Raw genomic sequence first — 22,636 nt, forward strand, 5'->3', positions numbered from 1 at the left:
ACTCCAAAACATGTGTACTAGTGTAGCTGGTTCAACTTCGCATCTGTCACATGTTGGGTCAATATCAGGCATTATCTTCGCTAGCCTTGTCTTGGACCAATGTAAACGGTGGATGATTTTGAATTGAATAACAGAGTGTCTGAGACAAATAGATGATGAATGTATGTTTTTCAAAGTAGACTGCCATTCTAAATCAGATATATTGGTACCCAGTTCCTCCTCCCATTTGTTTTTTAATGATGTTAATGGTTCCAAGTTGCTTGTTTTAAGGATGGAGTACACTGATCCTATTGTTTCCTTGAAGTGAGGAGGGATTTTGATTAATTTATCTAGGAGAGAGTCTGTCTGCAATGATGGGAAAGACGGGGTATGCGTAGAGACAAAGCTGCGGAGCTGCAGATACCTGTAAAAGTGTGAATTAGGGATGTCAAAGTGTGTTTTAAAATGTTCAAAGGAACCAAATGTCCCTCCAACATAAAGATCTTGGATTGTCCTCAATCCCCTCTCAGACCAAACTTTGAAAGCATTATCATTTATAGAGGGAGCAAACATATTATTCCCGACTAAAGGTGCATTCTTAGACATCTCAAATAAAGAGAAGGCTCGTCTGAATTGCGCCCATATTTTAAAGGAGTGTTTAACTATGGGATTGCTGCAGAATTTTGATATAGGCTCTGTAAGGGGTATCTTAGAGCAGGCTATTGCATGTAGAGAGGCTTGTTTGCAGGATGCATTTTCAAGCTGTAACCATCTGGGGGCGCTTTCATGAGTAGTTGAGTGAGTCCAGAATAGTATATTTTTAATGTTAGCTGACCAATAGTAGTACTGAAAATTGGGCAAGGAAAATCCACCATGTACTTTGTGTCGTTGCAACATTTCTTTTCGTATACGTGGGGTTTTCCCATTCCAAATGAAACCAGACAGAAGTTTATTTAAGTTTATGAAGAAAGATTTAGTCAAGAAAATAGGGAGGCATTGAAAAATAAAAAGAAAGCGGGGCATTACATTCATTTTGACGACATTGATTCTTCCCCCCAGGGATAAAGAAAGGAGATTCCAGCGATTTAAATCAGTCTTCAGTTGTTTTAACAGTGGGGGGAAATTAGCCTCATATAAATCTTTAAACCTACGTGTTATCCAAATACCTAGGTACTTAAATTTATGTGTACATATTTTAATGGAAAAGGACTGGTTTGTACTAAGTTGGCAAGAAGGGTCAATGGGCATAAGTTCACTTTTCTGCATGTTAACCTTATATCCTGAAATCCTACCAAATGAATTTAGCAACTCCAGCATCTTAGGCAGACTTTCTGCAGGGTCAGACATGTATATGAGCATATCATCGGCATATAATGAGACCTTGTGCTCTGCACCCCCTCTCAATATGCCTTTAATGTCAGTATTGCTACGTAGCGCAATTGCCAGCGGCTCAATGGTTAGGGCAAATAGAAGAGGCGACAGGGGGCAGCCTTGCCTAGTACCACGTTGTAAATTAAAGAAAGGTGAGAGATTGTTGTTAGTTCGAACAGCTGCCATGGGTAGGAAGTATAAGACTTTAATCCACTGTATAAAACGTAGTCCAAAGCCAAAACTTTTCAACATGTAGAAGAGATAGTCCATTTCCACGCGGTCGAAAGCCTTTTCAGCATCCAATGCTATCAAAACTTCTTTGCCTTTTGGTGGTGTGGGGTCGTAAAGGATATTGAGCAACCTACGTATATTAGAGGACAATTGCCTATTTTTAATGAATCCTGTCTGATCCTCTGATATCAAAGCTGGGAGTATTCTTTCCAAACGCAAGGCTAACATTTTGGCAAGTATTTTATTGTCAACATTTAGAAGAGAGATTGGGCGGTATGAGCCACATTCTAAAGGGTCTTTGTCTTTTTTAGGAATAAGGGATATATAATGTTTGTTTTTTGCAGCTGTTATGTATTGGATGAGAAATCGAGTGTACTTTATTGAGTTTGACCAGTCTTCAATGTGCAGTTAAACTAAACATATAAAGATAATGTCAGTAGGCCTACATTTTTGAATATTCCTAGGAACCAAAATGCCCCCCCCCCCTCATTTTTTTGTCCAGCAATATTGCTAGATTCTCCACCAATAGTTTATTTGCTTGTATTGCTACAAAATTCACATGAAAAGCAAACATCTGTTAACCATACAGTACAATTGAATGCTTTTAGCATAGTGCAATCTTGTACTTCTCCCAATTTGCCTCACGTGTATGTCTGAAAATCAACCATTTCCAATTTCACATACAAGTATATAACACATTGAAGTAGGCCTACTATGTGTGTTGAAGGATTTAGCCTAACATAAAGATTCAATGCCTTGATATCTTTCAAAATAGTGTCTTGGAAGGTGAGCTTGAAGATGTTTATTGTGAGTCAAGCATAGACTTGTATCTGCAGACAACCTTCCAGTCAGTGTCATCTCAGGAAATAATCGATGAATGAAGTAGGCCTACCGGTGAGTATGTCTAATTTATTTATTTACACTATTCAGCACTTTTCACAGACAAGACAGTCACAAGGTGCCTTGGTCCATGGGCCACACCAGATACCGGAACCAACTACAGGTGTCACTGTTCAGCACTGAATTAAGAGGGTGATTTCAGCAATGTGCATAAATGTAAACTTGGGAAACAACCTTAATAATAATAATAATAATGGTTTATTTGTTACAGGTCTTTCAGGTCACCCAACTGCACATATGCAAAATTAAATGTAAATGTTGCTCTACAGAAGAAACTAGCACTAAAACAATATGGTCATTTACTGGCTGCACCAATTGATACAGATGGGTCTAGTGGGTGTGTGTGTGTGTGTGTGATACTATGTGCATAATGTAGGTCAGGTGGAAAGAAAGGAAGGCTGTTGTACTTTTTTTTAATCAAATTGATTGATTAGTGAAAAGTGAAAGCGCATTGGGAAACTCCAACTCCCATTGTCATTTTGACACAGCACACAAGTGAACACTGCACACAACGAAATTGCATTTATGCCTCACCCGTGCAAGGGGGCAGCCCTCAGTGGCGCCCCATGGGGAGCAGTGCGGTGGGACGGTACCATGCTCAGGGTACCTCAGTCATGGAGGAGGATGGGGGAGAGCACTGATTGATTACTCCCCCCACCAACCTGGCGGGTCGGGAGTCGAACCGGCAACCTCTGGGATGCAAGTCTGACGCCCTAACCGCTCACCCATGACACACATGACATGACTAGTGAACAAATGAACGAGTGACTGTACATTAATACAGGGTTAGGTATGTGTATATGTGCTGTATATTGTCTTTTTAGATTGAATGAATGGATCGGCTGCCCTTTACAATAACAATAAAAAAAAGCCCTTCTAGGCACGGGCATTGGAAATTAGCCTATGGTTACAAATGCTATGATGTCATTCTGTTGCTGCTGAACAGCCTACATGATGTGTGCATGATGTGTATTTCTCCCTATTCAAATAAACCACAACTAACTAACTATGGTGAACAGAAAGGGATTGAGTGGGGGGCATTTTCAAGACATGCTTAACCCTCAACTATAAGGCAGATGGAAATGTGTCGAAGGAAAGCGAGGCCTGGCTCTCAGATGCAAGCCTGTGACCACTGTTGAAGCAGGCTCAAGGCAATCAGGTTTAGTTGGCAGGTGGTCAGATACCAACCAGTGATGAGTTTACGTCACAGAGACAGTAGTACGTTCAGAAAGTGTGTTTCACCATTGATCGGGGTAGGCTGAGGTGACAATGTAGGACTGCTATATAAAGATGCTGAAGGAGTAGCCTGGGTCCTCATATATTCTCTGATACACTGTTCAAAATTTCACGAGTCAAGATAGTCTGGCCATTTCCTATCTCATTTTTTCAAATCTTTCCAGGATTCAGAACAGAGAATACTGTACTTTGGACTGGGCTCACTTTGTGCAAGTAGAAGGCAACACAAGATGTTGGAGGAGTTTGTGAGGTAGTCTTATAGGCGAGACTCAGTCATGGTCTTGTTTTCAGTTTGGGCAATCACTGTAACCTGATGCTCGCCAGATCCATGTGTATTTCTGCTCAGCTTCGTAGGCTTACATGAGGGTCTGGAAGGCCTTTGGATTCGCCCTGCTCCAACACCACAATGCAGAAGAATCAATCAGATCGCGAGAGTCTCAGTCTCTTGAGCCATATTGGGTTGAGTGAACACCAGATGCGCTGATGCCCCCTAAACTGGACTATTTGCAGTGATTTTATTGCAGATGCAGGTAGACCTGCCAGGAGGGAATTGAAACAATCTAGACGGGAGATGACCATAGGCCTAGAGTACAAGTTATTGTACAAAGAGTTGTGCAGCCAATTGGGTCAAGTAGGGTCTGATTTTCTTGCCTGGCTCTTGCCTGACCTGTAGTTCCGCACAGCTTCGTGAGCTCCACTACTATAGACTGGGAGACTGTAGCAGTATTCTATTCCTCGAGTCAAAAAAAATAATCGGAGCATTTATTGCTTCAATATCAACAAATTCCTTCAAAAGCATTTTCTGTTGATCTGTAAAGTGTCAATAGTGTCCTGTCCTATGACTCCTCAATGCGAGCTGCCATTGATATTGAAGCAATAAATGCTCTGATGGAGAAATGGAATCCTGCTATAGTCTCCCAGACCTCCGTGTGTTGGAGCGGCACCAGGGGGCTTCAGAGCTACAGAGAGAGAGAGGGAGGTCTGGTAGGAACCAGGCTACTGATTTTCTGTATGTTGAACAGAACCAGGCATCTACCACCTTCAGCTTCGTCAATGACGTGATCAGGGTTGCCACATGAGGCTGATGATTTCCAGCCCCAAAAATGCTCAAAACCCACTTGGAAGCACTAAATACTGCCTAATTCTATTAATTTGTATGGCCAAATATTGCTAAATGCCATTTTTACCCGCAGACGTCCATCCGCCCAATCTGGCAACGCTGGATGTGATGCCAGACTGTTCGTTTTATGTCAAGGGAGCCATGAGGTAAGATGAGCCATGAGGTAAGATGAGTCTCCCCATTTAGAGTAAATGGTAAATACTGTAAAGACATGGCAAGACAGTTCAACTTTTACAAATTTGCCCTGCTGCCTTAAGTTTGTAAGTTAACTGAACTTGATACTTTGATTTCTGAGTTGTCACAAATATAAAGTTGAGTTGACTTACGGCAGCAGGGCAACCTACTTTTTTTTAAGTTTAACTGGCTTGCAGAGTTTAACATTGTGTGATCATGTCACCACATTCTAAGGTGATGGAAATCAGTTTGTGAAACACCTCTGAAAAAAAGAGAAGCACAAGCACAATTTGGTAAAAGAGATATTTGTGTAAATGTGTTTTGTGCTTTTCAAGTGAATTCCATGTATCCAAAATAAAAAAAAATATCTGAATGTGACTTTATAAGGTGGCGTACAGTATATTCACAAAATAGCAAGTGTCCCAAACTTTTTGGAATTCGGCTGTAACACAATGTTTCAAAATGTGGTTCAGACTTGCCTAACAGATTTATAATCATCATTGCTGAGTTGGCTCTTATTCGTTGTCTGTCCAGCAACAGCTGGGTGACCAGTGGACAATGCAAGTTCATCAAATGTCAGAGATGGAGGTGGTGGGCGTGACATCTGGAGGACAGGTGTGCCCACTGGAACTGGTGCAGGCCATTGGATTGTCACTGGAGCATAAAGTATATATATGCTGGTGACTACACTGTATTACCAAAAGTATTCACTAACCTGCCTTGACTCACATGAATTTAAGTGCCATCCCATTCTTAACCCATAGGGTTCCATATGATGTCGCTCCACCTCTTGCTGCTATTACAGCTTCAACTCATCTGGGAAGGCTGCCCACAAGGTTCAGGAGTGTGTTCATAAGAATTTTTGACCATTCTTCCAAAAGCGCATTGGTAAGGTCACACACTGATGTTGGTCAAAAAGGCCTGGTTCTCAGTCTCTGTTCTAATTCGGACCAAATGTGTTCTGTCGGGTTCAGGTTGGAAGAGGAAGGGGCCTGCTCCAGACTGTTTCCACAAGGTTGGAGCCTGTGTAAAATGTTTTGATATCTAGAAGCATTCAAACTTTCTTTCACAGGAACTAAGGGGCCAAGCCCAACTCCTGAAAAAGTAAAATCATGTCAATTTTATTGTCAGTTTTCTCAGATGCACGGGTCATACAAGGAAATTGAAATGCCATTTATCTTCTGTCCCATACAAAGACATGGAAATCAGAAGGACAGGCATTTAACAAGACATACATTAAAGTGCAAGACAGGACAGGATTATACAGGTAGCTGATAAAACCTACTGGGCATTGCTGCCTGTCGCACCTCCTCCGGTGCCCATGGATCAGCTGCAGGGTCATCAGCCAGAAACCACCATTCACCATAGGTGAATAGCGGATGGTGACCTTGAGGGGAAAAAAAAACCTTGTAACACAAACATTCAACTTTATTGTATCAATAACAGGCAAACATAGGAAATACACATCCATAAACTACAATAAATATGTTCCATACATTTGATAACATGGAAACTGATAAATACATGTAAATGCCTAGTGTGTGCAGCAGATGAGGCAGAGGCTTACTGAGGAGTTGTTTGTTGGCTGCTGGGGCGGCAACGATACTGAGTAAGTTTGAGTGTGTGAAGCAGTTGGGCTGTTCGCCATTCGTTGGCTGCTGGCTTTATCCCCCTCCAAGCAGCTATTCTAGGGTGCGTTGGTTGCTGGGGCGGCAACAGTACTGAGTACTGATCAGCAGTACTGATGCTTCTCCTGACCCCTCCTTCCGCAAAACAAAGGTGGTGAGGTCCTCTGCCGTTGGTGGTGCTTTGCTTCCCTGTCGACACTCCTCCAGATCTTTGGCTAACTTCCTCAGGACTTGGTCATGGCGCCATCTATAGCGGCCCTGTGTGGGTGCGATCTTAGAGCCTGACAGGGAGTGCGTTGCAATATGCAACCTTGCCTCCTCCACTTGCCTCCTCCACTTGCTTCTCGTCATGATGACATCACTGGCAACAGCATTATATTTCAATATCTTGCAAAAGCTCAATTGTAGAGTATTTTATTATGTAGTATTATATTTGCAATTGGGATGGTGAATGAAAAACAGTCCCTCAACAGTTGTTGTGGCTAGGCTGACAGCTGGGAAACTTTATCGTTTTCTCCACGGAGGAGGGGCCCGGAGGCGGGACGAGGAGACAAGCGCAAGTGGAGGAGGCAAGGTCACATATTAAAATGCACTCAGGATGTGCTGGAGGCTTACGCTGGGAGCATTGCACAGCGCACAACATTCCTCACTCCTGAACCACTGGTGGAGATTCCGAGGGTAGGGAAGTGTGTCGTATGTTGAGCGAATGACGAAGCTGAGTCTTGCCTGTGGGATTTTCCATACGTCTGACCAACTGATGCTCCTGGTTGTAATTCTCTCCCAGGTGGTCCAGTTTCCTTGCTGCCCCTGTGACACAGCTTTGATCTTATAGTGGTCTTCCTCCATCCTCATCACCTCTGCACACCACCATCTCCTTCCTTTCCTTGCGGTTGGCCTTGGACCAGAAGTGTGGTGCACCTCCCCATCCCAGATCTGCTCTTCCCACCTGGACTCTTCCCACCTGGACTCTGCCCACGATACCCAGATGCAGGCAACTGATCGCTTGGTCGACCTTGGTCTGGGCATTCCACTTGGGGGCAGTCAGAACCTTAGCGTTTGCATTCCTTACTGTCCTGTCCGTGGACTCCCTAAACTGAAGGACCAACCTGGCCTTCTCTTGCATGTAGCCCAACTGTAGTGACTTCAGTGGTAGTTGCAGCATGTTTCTTCCAAAGAGGCCAGCTTCTTGCCATTGCCCTTGCACTAAACACTGCTCTTACCCATCTTGATCACAGTAACACCTATGTGAGGATGCTCTTTATCGACTACAGCTCTGCCTTCAACACAATTATTCCATCCAAACTAGTGTTAAAGTTGCAATCTCTAAACCTTAATCCTTCACTCTGCAGCTGGATTCTAAACTTTCTCACCGATAGGCCTCAAGCAGTACGACTGGGCAAGTTCACCTCCTCCACACTTTGCCTCAGCACCAGCGCGCCCCAGGGATGTGTGCTCAGCCCTCTATCCCTTTTCACACATGACTGCACAGCCATCCACAATTCCAATACCATCATTAAGTTTGCTGACGACACTACGGTAATTGGCTGCATCGCAAATGGAGATGAGTCGGCCTTCAGGGCTGAGGTGGCGGCATTGTCAACTTGGAGTGTGGATAACAATCTACTCCTGAATGTCAGCAAAACAAAGGAGTTGATCGTGGATTTCCGGAGCATACAACACCAGCCACACCAGTCAATTTACACCGCTGATACTGCAGTGGTGAGGGTTAAGAGCTATAAATTCCAAGGAGTCAACATCAAGGAGGATCTCGGCTGGTCTCACCACATCAATTGCATCACTAAGACGGCTAGACAGCGACAGTTTTTTCTGAGACCGCAGCACAGATATGGAATGGGAGAGTAGGATACTGGCCAACTTCTATCGCTGTACAAAAGAAAGCATATTAACTGGTAATTTCACAGTCTGGTATGGTAACACCACTGCCCAAGAGAGGAGAGACCTCCAGCGAGTCATCAAATCTGCTCAACGGACAATCAAATCAGATCTACCCAACATCCGGGATCTTTACAAGCAGCGGTGTCTGAGGAGGGCCAAACGAATTATAGCTGATCCGCACCACCCCAGCTACACACACTTCACCCTTCTACCATCTGCCCGGAGATACAGGTGCTTACGTGCTCACACCAGCCGACTCAGGGACAGCTTCTTCCCTCAATGTATCAGACTGTTGAATTCAAAAACATCAACATAGGAAGGAATCCACTCATCACTCCCCTTTCTCCAACATGCCTTTTTTTTTTTTAAATGCAGCTTTCATTTTTTTAAATATGTATTTTTTCCTACTTTTTTTGCCTTTTTACATTCCTTATTTAACCTTTGGGACTCTCAGAGCAGGGAAGCTTTTCATTGTATATATATATGTTTCATATATATACACATGACAAATAAAATATCTTGTATCTCTTGTATCTTGTATCTTGAGATAGGCAACCCCAACCACTTTCAGATGAATGAGTTGGCTTTCCCATCCATCTTACTCACGGTTGATGAGGGGATCTTGCTCATTTTCAGGGGCCACATTACCCTGTGGTATAGTGTACATTGGTAGCACCAAACCTTATACATCCCAGGGAGTTGGCTTTGGTCGATCCCTGCCAGGGAGTTACATAGCTGTTGCATGATGATTTTCTCCATCTGCTTATCAGATAACTCTGCAGTGTTCTGCCTCAGGCTTCTGATGGTTGTTGATAGCTGATGTTGCTCGGCAAGGAGTGGTATCTGACAAGAAAGGTAGTGCAGTCATTTCTGACTCCTTTCCTAAGACTTGGAGGGCTTGATCTTCATTTGAGCCCATGACACCAGCTCATCCGTCCTCTTCACCAGTCTTGCTGTACATATGTTGCCTTCACGATCTCGGGACCTCTCGAGACAGCTGACGACACTGCTCATGTGACAACCGAGTTCTGGACTTGAACGCCACTGATCCCGGAACAATCGGGATTCATGCGTCTTTTGTTTTGGTTCTCTTTTCTTTTTTTCACCTCCACTTGAACCTCCACACCCACGACATATCATTTTAGCTTAAGTTGGCTAAATTAAACAGTCAGAGACCAGCATGACTGACATATGTGCATCTGCAATTGAATGACATCAACTGGTGTTGTTGATAGTGATTACAAGATGATATTTTAGCATTTATGATACTGTTTACATGCTAGTTCCATGCATGGGCGCCATGTTGATGATGCGTGTGTCGTCACACAAAACATTCACTCGGGAACTCGTTGTTGTATACTTCCGCCAGAGATCAACCTCAATAATTATAGATCTGACATTGCATCACCAAATGTTCACTCCCACCTTCCCGAGGTTTTAGGTCGGCTCTCTTGGGATTCTCGACTTTTTGAACGAGCTAATAGTGCTGTCTGAAGGAGGGAGGTGACATCATCCATGTAGCTCCTTAGTGGAAGAAGCCTCTGACCATTTGGCAGTTTGATCCCTCCAACCATTTGTCTTGCACCAATGAGAGAGACCAATAATAGTGTAACAAGTAAGAAGTAATAATAAGTGATGATGTAATAAATACAATTGAGACATTTTCGGGACTGGTTGAGGACTTTGTGGGATGGTGCCAAACTAACTTCAGGAGATCCACCCCGCCCTTTGTGCCTCTCTCTATTGAGGAAGAGAATGTGGAGACAGTCCGCTCTCACTGTACAAGTACTTAAGGGTGCACCTCGACAATAAACTGGACTGGTTCACAAACTCAGATGCACTCTACAAGAAGGGCTAAAGCAGGCTCTACTTCCTGGGAAGGCTGAGATCCTTCAATTGACTGCAACCAACTCCTGCTTATGTTCTACCAGTTCGTTATGAGGAAGGCAAATTCGGTGGTGGGCATAAAGCTCGAGACTCTCACTTTAACAGCTGAGAACAGAACCTTGAACAGACTGGACTCTATTATGGACAATCAGCAACACCCCATTCACCACCTTCACTAACCAGCTGAGTCTGTTTAGCCACAGACTCCATGCCCTCTCCTGCAGGACAGACAGGCTAAAGAGGTCCTTTGCCCAATGGGCCATTCAACTGTTTAACAACACACAGAAGGACACTAAGAAGGACATCATCATTGCGGACCAGACTGCCTAAGGTCCTGTATCCTTCAGTTTTTCAAGATTTTTTCAATACAGTTTTCCCCCCACTCATTTTCTCTACAAGGGACAGTTGCAAAGCACCATCTAGGACAGGGGTGTCAAACTCAGGCCCGGGTGCCAAATCTGGCCCGCGGAGTCACTTTATTTGGCCCGCGAGATAATTTCAAATGTGTATTACAGTTGGCCCTCATACATCATTAATGTACAGTTTACCAAGACTTGGAACATGAAATTTGGTGTTTCTCAGAAGTATGAGCGGGCCCAGGGCAATGACACAGCTCACACTCCTATGCAATACAATATGTGCCAGTGTGTGTGAAATTGAACAATGAGTAAGTGCGTGCCTGCAGGATTTTAGTCCATTTATTACAAATAAATCTTGAGTTCGGCCCTCGACTTCGTTCCATATTTTGATTTTGGCCCTCGGTCAATTTGAGTTTGACACCCCTGATCTAGGATAATCACTGGACTGTGGAAGTCTCTCATGACCACTGGTCACTGGCAGCTTACTTTTCCTGCATATCACAAAAATACTGTCTGCGTGTCTGTGGGTGTGATTGTACTGTCCAGTATACTTTTTACTTTTTACTGCACTGTAACGCTGTGACGATTGAGAAATCCTCACCCCAATCATGCTCAGTGTACTGCTTTATGATCATTTTACCTTTTGTCTTCATGCATCACCAGGATTTATGTTCTTCGTTGAATACTATACATGTATATGCCTTAGTTCTCTCTACTCTACATTAACAATACTATATCTTAGACTTATCTGTCAACGCTCATTCTTGGTCATGTTAGTTAACCTCTTTTCTACCTGAACTCACAGAATATGTTTTTGCACAACTGCCTTTTTTCTGTTCGGGTTTTTTTTCTGATTAGTTTCCCTCCCTGACTATTACCTGTGTTTTTAAATGTCTATGTAGGCATTATATGTACTGTATTTATCTAAGCTACTTGACACCTCAATTCCCCCCCAGGATCAATAAAATTACTCTACTCTACTCTAACACCACTAAAGACGGATAACAACCCTTGAAAGTGTACAATACACAGCAGCATTCAGAAGATAACGAATAACGTTTCTCAAACGGCCTGGTTAACCTGCCTCCCTCAGTTTGCTGTGCCGAAGTTTCAATCAAACATTTTCTTAGTCCCAATAGAACGTCTCTGTTTAAACCACATCACTGCCTTGAATACGCCTCTACTCAGGCCCATTGGAGCTGCTCAAAGTGTATTGCTTTCCAACAAAGTGGGTGGAGTTCCCGATTTCTCTAGAACTCAGAAACGATATTTGTATCACTCCTGGCCTGACTAGAAGCGATACCGACAGTGTTGCGTCACTAAGAGGCCGTGGCCTGGCTATTCAGAAGCAGCATATACTGTATGCTGTATTGTATATTGCAAGGCCCACACAGTTTCATTGAGGTAGTGCAAGTAAGGTGCAAAGTCACATAGTGCAGTTCCATAGTGTAGTCTTTTCCTGATAGCGTGGTGGATGACAGCTCTGCGGGTGAGGCGAGTGGTGTATCCTGCAGGGGGAGGGGAGCATTGATGATCTTCCAAGGTGTGTTCTAGGGATGCAAATGATTAACTGATTAATCGACTTTAGTCGACCAATGCATTAATCGATTAAAAAACATTAATCGCAATTAATCGACAATTCAACTGACAAGAGACCCAGGTGAAATGGGCATATGAAGAGTGTGTGTGAAGAGGGGTGTGAATAGTGGGAATATTTAAATCACCTTTGGATTAAAGAATTGAAATCGAATTAATTTAAATGTGGTATTTTATGTAATTTTTTAGATTTAGTAGTTTATTTCCGAGAAACATTGACATTTCGGGGGAAACACCGCTTATCAATTAATCGTAAGTCGATCGATAAGACTATCAACTAATGATTAATGAATTAATCGATAATTTGCATCCCTAGTGTGTTCACTATATGCAACAGAGCTCTCCTGTTGTAGTCAGTGCAGCTCCTGCCCCATACAGTGATTCAGCTTGAGAGAATGCTCTCAATGGTCCCTCTGTAGAACGTGGTCATGATGGGTGGTGGGGCACTGGCTTGCTTCATCTTGCGCGGGAAGTAGAGGCGCTGCTGGGCTTCCTTGGCCACTGATGCTGTCTTGGTGGTCCAGGAGTAGCCCTCGCTCATGTGCACTTCAAGGAAAACAACCCCACATCATAATTCCTCCTCCACCAGGTTTTACACTCTGCACAATGCAGTCAGAAGTGTACCATTCTCCTGGCAACCTCCAAACCCAGACTCGTCCATCTGATTGGCAGATGGAAGTGCATGATTCATCACTCCAGAGAACATGTCTCCATTGCTCTAGAGCAGACATGATCAACTGGCGGACCCAGGTCCGGATGCGGACCCAAACGCAATGTCATCCGGACCAAGACAAAATCCATCTGTATTTAATATGTATAAATTATACATGAGATTTTGCTGCAATTCGATCTGGTGTATTTTGCCAGTCTGATGACAAATGAAAGTATCATCACTATGACAACTCAGTGAGTGAGCAAGAGGCCAGTGCGGCCAGCGAGTGAGGCTATTTTCTGCATCGGTCCGTAGCGTCTTTTTTGGACCCTGGAAACATACGAAATTTGGCGAGTGGACCTTTGCAGTTTCTAGTTGAGCACCCCTGCTCTAGAGTCTAGTGGTGGTGGTGTGCTTTACACCACTGCATCCAACGTTTTGCATCGCACTTGGTGATGTATGGTTTGGATGCAGCTGATCGGCCATGGAAACCCATTCCATGAAGCTCTCTGTGTAGGCTACTGTACTTATAATCTGTAGGCCCTATGTCACATTAAGTAGCTGTGTAGCAATTGACTCTTAACAATGCCCCATAAAGGGTTTTTAATAATAAGGCCCTGTGGAGTTGAAGTTGGCCTTAGTGCCACTATGCTTTAGAGCACTGTTTGCCAACCAGGGGTACGTGTACCACTAGGGGTACGGGTGCACACTGCAGGGGGTACTTGGAAAAATGTAATTTTAACAAATATATGGAGCTTAGTTACATTGGAGAAAGCGATATAGAACTTGACTGAGGGGGTACTCATGGCACAACGAAAAGGCTTGGGGGTACACAAGACAAAAAAGGTTGGGAAACACTGCTTTAGAGGAAATGTCATGACTGTAGGCCTATTTGCTTATCCTGATACTGTAGTTCCACGCTGGAATTCCCTGAGCTCCTGAGAGCAGACCATTCCTAAAATGTTTGTCTGCATGTCTGTGCTTTATTTTATACAGCTTTGGCCAAGCCAAGTGATTAGGTCACCTGATTCTGAACACTTCGGGTAATACTTTTGGCAGTACATGAGAGTGAGACTCGCGGCCAGAGCGTATTTACATTTCAAGATGGAAAGGCCAAGACCCTCATGTTGTTCCTGTCAGATCGCTGTTTCGAATGTCCTGTCCAATTTCCAGGATAGCTTGGTCGAAGTCGAAGTCATCATAATTTCAGACCTTTGCTTTTTAAAAAAACGTTGAGTTAACGATTTTTTTGCATTTGACATACAGCATGTTAAATATGCAAGCGTGAATTAGATTGGTAATGTAAACATAGCTGTGTGGCATGAACGCGGGGCATAGTAAACAATTACTCAGATGATGGAACGTGTTGTATGCTATTGGCGCGAGTCGCGAGAGGACATATGGGGACTTGTACTGGCTTCGTAGGCCTATGACAGCTCCTTTTTCTGACTAAAGCATTTATGGTGGTAACAAACGGGTTAGATTAGTGTCTCCTCATATGTCCGTGTATCTTAAAAACAGTACTTTTGCATGGACGAAAGCTCGTAAGTTCTCGCGAGAAATGAGCAGCAGCGCCCCCTCCTTGTGCTAATGCGGAGGAAAAGGGAGGGGAGAAACCTCCATAGCTAGCCGTAACAGCCTTTTCAAATACAAATTTATTTCACTATCGCACAGGATTTTTTCCATTACTCGGAATTGACTTAAAATTCCTGTGGATACAATCTATGTTGTGTTTTACAGCCGCTGATCTTGGAAACGCATCGAAAAAGAGGCGAAACGACTGGATAAATCCAAAAGAAGAAAAGAGGCCTATTTTTGTTCCTGATATCCTGGGGCCGCAGCTCCATACTCGCGGCCGGTGTTCAGGCTGCAGCCTTTTTAATCGCAAATTCGTGTGGTTTTGTGTTGCGTTCAGAAAATGCATCTTGTGCATTTATTTGTATGAGAAGCTTGTCGGTTTGCTCGCTACGACGTTGGTGGGCTAACGACGTTTCATTGGAGGCACAAAGGGAGAACTTGTACCAAAGCGGCCTGTTTTGTTTTTGCAACGACAGCGCCATGAAAAGCGGGGGGCAATAACACATAAATTGTGCCTACGTTTGGATCCTCGCTGATTACCCAAATGCGCAGTGAATACTCCATTGATGCTTATCTGGATTGTATCTTGTTGCGTTTGGCAGCTAACAGTTTCAACAACGAAGCAAGGAAATGAGAACGACACTATCTTTGAACTCGGTTTGAATTTGGTACAACCTGCTCAGCGCTGGTAATTGGAAGCTAGCCCTAGCTCGGCGGTTGAAGAGCGCCACCAATGTATTGTTGTTGAATACAGAACTCGACAGTGGATGTGTTAATGGAATTTTATGCAAGACTACTGGCCAATTTTAATGAAGCGCAAACGTTTACATTTTTGCTTGGTATTTTATTTTGAACATTGTGACGAATCTGAAATTATATAGCTGTTCGATGATGATTCTTTGGGCGCACTTCGTGCCGTGGAAGAGGGGAAAACGATAGAAATGGACTGGTCATTATTGTAAGGATCTCCACCGTGCTTCCCAGTGCAGACTAATATGTACGTGTTTATTAGCACTTACACTCTGGAGCTAGTTAGTTCGCTAGCTTTATCACTTTTTATTTCCTGTACCTAGCAGGGATTTTTTTGCATCAACATTTCATTGTAATCAGAGCTGCAATATTTATTTATTTTCTTACCAATCCCTGCCAACTGCCAGACTCGCATGTCCTGTTCATGTTGTGGACACTGTACACGACGATATAGCGAGTCCGGTCCAGCGCACCAGCAACACGATTGTTTCTGGACACTGAGAGACTTTGCTGGCGGACCCGCTGCGTGGTGCTGGTGCGGTGCTGTTCGTTTTTTCTCCACGGACTGGATCTATCAAGCGCGAGGCTGCTGAGATGAACCCGGTGAATGCCACCTCTCTCTACGTTTCAGCTTGTCGTTCGGTGCTGCAGTGTGATCCACGGGACCCCGAGGCTTTGGCCGAACTCTATAAGCTGTTGCCTTTCTTTAGGCAGTCTCTCTCTTGCCTGGCTTGCGGTGAGCATCCTTATTTTCTCTCATCATTATTAATGTGTCCAGTTTAGCCCTGACTGTGTCCCTCAAATGACACGCCCCCACAGGTTGAGGTTGTAAAAACAGTTTCTTGTTTTAAGTACGCCGTTGCTCTCAAACTGAAGTGTGCCATTTAGTATGTTAATTCTAGCCCAGTTGGACCCTACAATTGTGTTCGATGTTCCACGTGTGACTGGCTGCCTACCAGTCTCCAACCAGCAATATAAACTATTGCAGGGAGTGTGCAGATAGTGATCCCATGCGATAGTCTCGCATGAATGGGATATGTAGCCTATATTTTAAGTACAACGGTAAAACATAAACGATGTTTTATATAAACACACTTTCTGGAATTATTTTGGATGGCAACATACTCCTCCTTGTACGACTTTTGCCATTTTTGGGGAAGGGGTATGCTATTGACTTCTGTTTGGAAGGCTTGTCTGTAACAAAATGCATCGTGAGCGTTCGGTCTTCTTCGACCAATGCCAAACTGCACGCTGCCTGATCCTTGCCGAAACTGAAACTGAATGTGCTGAGGCGATCCATTGCATTACCCGCTCAGACGTAACATGTAAACATGTGATGTCCTTGGGCCATACATGCTACACTGTTTCAACATGTTTCTATGGATCAGTTGAGCAATTACGGTATTGTATAAGGTGCACACTGGCATAAAAACTAATAACAATCAAAATAGTCCGCAGACCCAAGGCCAGTTTGAAGGCTAATGTTTTCTCCACTCAGTCGGTACGCGCACGCGCATTTTGAGTGTAATTTCAATCTGAACGTTCATTTGTCAACATTGTAAATCAACCTTCAAACGAGTTTTTGCTACTTTGTGTGTACTGCTTATTATTTTTTACCTTTACCATTGCAATGAGTTCTTGGCAATGTATGTCCCCTCTTCCTTGTTATTGATATTAGTTGGCATGCCTTCATAACTCTACCTTTCAGTGTGGAAGTACATGCAGGTTTGATTTGGTTGTATTAGAAACTATTGAGTGTAGTATTTTTACTAACCTGATATATTTGTGTGTTTCTGATGTCGTTGCAGGAAATTTGCTTCAAGATCCAATTGCTCCGACCAATTCTTCGTGCCAGCACTATGTTTGTAAGGCATGTAAAGGCAAAAAGATGATGATGAAGCCTTCATGTAGCTGGTGTAAAGACTATGAGCAGTTTGCCGAGAACAAGCAGCTCAACATTTTGGTGGACTGCTATCGGAAGCTATGCGAGTACATCGCAGGCTCGCCTCTGGCGCCGCACATCGCCAGTGCTGTCGGCGAGTCTCCGGACCTGCTGGCGATGCTCAACGACGGTCTCTCGCTGATCGAGGACTCGCCGCCGGAAGAGTCGGACGTGGCCCTCCTGCTGAACTTGAGCCGCCTTTCGCCAGCACCCTCCACCTCCGAGAGGCACCCCGAAGAACCCCAACCTCCCCCCTGCCCCCCCACCACAGTCGCGGTCAGCCAGACCAGCGAGCGGCCCCTCACTCCCGTGGAGGTCAACGGACTGCAGGGCTGCAATGGGCTGCCCAACGTCGACGAGCTCAGTGTTAGCCTGCCGTCACCGCCGGACACCAGCTCGGTTCAGCTCACGGTGGACATCGAGTCGCCCCTGAAGCGAGACAAGTCGTTCGAGGAGAAGCTCGACGTGTCGGAGGCGGTGGCGGCGGCGGCTGAGGAACTGAGCCCGACCAGTATGGACATGTGCTTCGGGGAGGAGATCAAGCACAGCGGAGGCACTCTGCTCCTCAGCGTGGAGGAGGTGCTGAGAACTCTGGAGCCCGATCCCATCTCTCAGGAGGAGTGCACCACCCTCCTGACCCCCAGCCAAGACTCCTCCTCCTCGGCAAACCTCAACGGTCCGTTTGTGTGTTCAGGTAACGGCTCCAACAGCAACAACCTGATTACGACAGTGACGACGACAACGAATGCCACATCGGCCAACTCCCCTGCCCAGGCCCCCCTCCCCCCCTCGCTCCTGTTAGATCCCTCCGAAGTCTTAGTGCCCCAGTATCCCAGTAACTCCCAGCCCCAGCATTCGCACCCTTCCTCAGGCATGTCCTGCTCCGCTGTCACGCCCAGAGTGCCTCGCTCCAGTCGCAAGCGTTCGCGCTCTGAGAGTGACAGCGAAAAGATCCAACCCCTGCCCATCTCCAGCATCCTGCAGGGCCCCAACCTGGGGGCCTCGGCCCCCTTGGTCATCAGATGTGACTCCAAGGTGCCGCAGGTCATGCCTCACATGGCCACCGTTCCAAACGGCGGCGGGTTGTCCAAGGTGGGCAAGACATTGGTGGTGGCCAACAATAAAAGCATCAACAAAAAGCCTCCCGACCACCACGCGCCCAAAAAGATCTACGTCAAGCCCAAACAGGTCACGGCGAAACCCAAGGACAAGGCAAAAGAGCGGACTTCGAGCAGCACGCCAATTCCAGGGAGCCCCACAAAAGTGGTCTACAAGAAGCCCCAGGAGAAGAAGGGCTGTAAGTGCGGCCGGGCCACCCAAAACCCAAGTGTTCTTACCTGCCGCGGCCAACGCTGCCCCTGCTACTCCAACCGCAAGGCCTGCCTGGACTGCATATGCAGAGGCTGCCAGAACTCGTACATGGCCAACGGTGAGAAAAAGTTGGAGGCGTTTGCCGTGCCAGAGAAAGCTCTGGAGCAGACGCGGCTCACCCTGGGCATCAATGTCACCAGCATCCAGGTGCGGAACCCTAGTGCGAACCCGGCCAGCGGCGTCCTGAACATGACCTCTGCTGCCGGGTCGCCTGTGCCCTCTTTTCTGTCTGCAGGTTCACACGACGACAAGGGGTATGAGGATCCTCTAGACATGAGGTATGACTGTTGAGCGCTCCACTCTGCGTCGCTCTAGACAAAAGCTCACTTCACCATCAACCCCCCTATTCCAGCCCAGCTCACACACTTTTTACTTTTTTATTGTTATTAATTATTATTTGTTAAGTTGTGAGGTGGCACTGAAGAGGAGTCATGTGGAGAGGTGACAGCTGGGGGAGTTCCACACAAAAAAGGCAGCTACTGTGTTTTTTTGTTTCCAGTTGACATTAATTGGTAAATAATGACTAGGTATTGCTGAAGCTTGTGCCTATAAATCACTTGTAATTTACCTCTTTTTTTTCTTTTTTTTGTCTTGCATTTGATTGTGGACAAGAAATTACGAGTTACTGTAAGACAACGTTTCTTTTCTTTTTTTTACTACCTGGTTATCTTTTGGAAACTTTTCTACAAGTGATCTACAAGGCTCGATCTTTAGCAAGGAAATTAACTTGACCTCATTGTTGTTGGTCATGCTATGTGTGCATAAAGGGGAGGAGTGCATCCGGGCTGTAGGATAGAATACAAGGCCTGTTCATATGAAATGGTACCTGCTATGTCAGTAGAAACTGGTTGTATTTATATTAAAAATAAAAAAACCCACAAAAACTCTTTTGTACACAAGACTTAAGAAAATTCCATTTAAGAAACACAGTTTTATGGTTTATTTTATGTTACATTAACAACCTTTGCAGTATTTATTGGATGTCACCTAACATAGATATTCGGTTCATCTAGGACGTTACCAGGATACCATTTCTACCGATGCAAATCACTGAGATGCAGTATGTTTCTGTCTAAATTATGTTGCTCTCCTGTTTGTGCTAGTTTTTTGCCGTCTCAGACTGTTTTTCCTCCCTTGGGGCATTTAAATACCTGTAATATAAATGTAACATTTCCACAAAAAAAGAAAAAAAAAACATCTCCTTGCTGACTCATTACTTCATTTCTCTGGACACGTGTGCTGTTCTTCCGCATGCTGTTACACTTTGTTTGTTTGTCACTGTGACACAGCCCAACAATCTACCATTGGGCTGTAGGATGCACATACAGTTACAGCCCCACTTTCGGCAGCCTAAAGCACAAGAAACAAGTGTTCATTATTTACACAGGGCGAGAACGGAAGGTTAGATATGGATTTTGAAGTCTGTCGTGTATGCAATTACGCTGAAAACATTGGAACAACATATTGGTATTGGTTGGATGTAGGCTATGCTGAAGAGACTGGAATTAAAAGGAAGAGCGCCCCAGGAAGAAATATGGTTCATGTATTGGAGGTGGGCGGGCATGCGCGTGTGTGTGTGTGTGGTGGGGGGGGGTTCCATCTAGCCTTTTAATCCACATCTCAGATTAGAGGACGACACCTGGTGAAGTGTGAAATCTCACAAGATTGACTACATTTTCAAAGTAGAATGGTGAAACTCCTCTTGAAAACGCTTTGCCACTGTAAGTGCATTAAGTGGTATTTTCTCTCTCTCATACACATCGTACACATTAGGCACACCTGTCCAACTACTCATTGATGCGAATTTCTGATCAATCATGCAGCAGCTCAATGCATTTAGGCATGAAGACAATCAAGATGCACCACTCACCAGTGGTGTAGTCTACGTAGAACGCGGGTATACCCACTTCTAAATTTCAGGGATTTCAGTATACCCACTTTCTTATAATTGACTGATCCATTATTTTGAATAGCACAAATATATACAGTATACCCACTTCAAAAAATGCTCAAATATACAGTATACCCACCACTAAAAATTAGACTACACCACTGATCCAAACCAAGAATCAGAATGGGGTGACTTTGAACATGGAATGTTGGCTAGTGCCAGATGGGCTTGGTTTGAGTATTTCAGAAACTGCTGCTGGTCCACTGGGATATTCACGCACAAGTATCTCTAGGGTTTGCCGAGAATGTTTTTTAAAAAGATAACCCAGTGAGCAGCAGTTCTGTGGCCGAAAATGCCTTGTTGATGCCAGAGGTTAGAGGGCATACTTTGGGCCCCTCTCTGTATATGTGTCTGTGTGTGTATATATTTTTTTTAATTATTATTAAATATGAGAGAGGGCGGGATTTTTTTTGTCTATGGTCGGGCCTCGATGTGATTGCACGCAAGTGCCACAAGTCGGCAGACTTGGAAAGCAGTGTAGAGCCACATGTGTGCAAGTGGAGAGATATTTTTATTTTATGGAGATAGCTTTCTGATGTTCAATTCAATTGTATAATTATTATTTATGCAAGTAATTGCAATTGTATACACATGCAAGTCTTTTTTTTACTATTATTTGCGGTGTATCAAGATAACGATAAATAGCCAACTTACTTTCCTGCCAAGGTCATCCATGTCAGGTCTTCATCTGTGCGTTCCAGAACAGTCTAGGGCGCGTGCAATTAGAGCGCGAGAATGCCAGATTGGCAACAATGTGAACAGCTACGGATCTTCGACAGTCTCCCCTATGAGGTGTCTTCGAATTGCAAAAGGTAGGGTTTTTTTTCCCAGAACTAGACTACTTGTAGTTACCTTTACCATTTACTGTTGGCTATGTATCAAATATTCAGGTTGCCTTCTGGGCTGGCATTGGAGCAAAGCACAAGCCATCAAAAATTAATTCCTGAATTAAACGCCGTTAGTGATGAAGTCGAATGTCGGGCTCTTGAGCCATAGACCAAATATAGGCCTAAGCCCCCTTAACCTTCGGGGCTATTTCTGAGGTTTTGCACAATGTCTACTTAAATGGTTCCTGTGCCTGCATACTTTGACCTATCATGAAGTGGCTGGTATCATTTGAAAGAAGAGACTCTGTAGAATCCACAGGAAGATGTTGTGATGTACTGCCAAGGACTTACAGGGGTTTGAACATCTTTTTTTCCTGACAGGCGGTTTTAGAAACTCTTGGAAATTACTACATTTCAGCAGTTTAGCTGATACATTTTGCCTTGGAAACAAATTTGATTCTTACTCACAGGTCTACAGAAGCTGTTTGTCAAAGTTGATCTTTTTACATCTATATATGACCTTTCTCAAGACAATTATGTGTGGATATGCACATGCGTTTTGCCATATGTTTTATTGTAGACCTTTTGATTAGTCAAAATGCACCCCACAAATAAGGTCTCACTGTTCAAGAACAGTTTGAGCTAGAAGCCTCATGATGGTCTCAAATGAAAGCTTACCCCTTGAGGTGTTCTACAGTCATCTGACTTAGTTGGATATGCCTTTTGGGTAGTATTACAGAGATGTTACTGTACAGTACTGTACGGTACTGTACACTATGTAAAAACATGGGAAGAAAGGGGCATTCTTGAGCAGATTTGAGATTCCTCTGTCTCTGGGTGTAGCACAGAAGAGCTATATGACTCATCATTCAGTCTTTGAATGGAGTTTCTAGCTCTTGCTTTGAGGGAGCTGCAGTCATTCAAAGCAAATGAGCCAACACAAAGCTGCGTAAAACAGGACCTGCCTACTTCTCTTCTAAGGCTTGTCTTTCAGGGTAGGAATGTCACAGAGCCACTCCAGTGGTGCCCATGTAATCAGCAGGGTCTGGGGATCATGTGGAATACCATTGATCATATGAAATATATGGAAGTGTAGGCAAAAACAGCACAATTCTTGAGAAAAAAACGTGATTGTTTTTTCCACAATAAAGTGGTTTAGTTTGAGTGGAGTTGTACAACTTGTGGTTG

General features: G+C 44.4%; 1 protein-coding gene across 1 annotated transcript; it reads left to right on the plus strand.

The window, feature by feature from the left end:
• Nucleotides 1–14,622: 14,622 nt before the first annotated feature.
• msl2b (MSL complex subunit 2b) lies at nt 14,623–20,099 on the plus strand. Its single transcript, XM_063206621.1, has 2 exons — nt 14,623–16,093; nt 17,166–20,099. Exons 1-2 carry the CDS (start codon nt 15,952–15,954, stop codon nt 18,959–18,961), a joined length of 1,938 nt encoding a protein of 645 aa, XP_063062691.1. The 5' UTR covers nt 14,623–15,951; the 3' UTR covers nt 18,962–20,099.
• Nucleotides 20,100–22,636: the final 2,537 nt, after the last annotated feature.

This window comes from Engraulis encrasicolus, chromosome 9 (genome assembly GCF_034702125.1).
Source record: "Engraulis encrasicolus isolate BLACKSEA-1 chromosome 9, IST_EnEncr_1.0, whole genome shotgun sequence".
NCBI classification, from domain to species: Eukaryota; Metazoa; Chordata; class Actinopteri; order Clupeiformes; family Engraulidae; genus Engraulis; species Engraulis encrasicolus.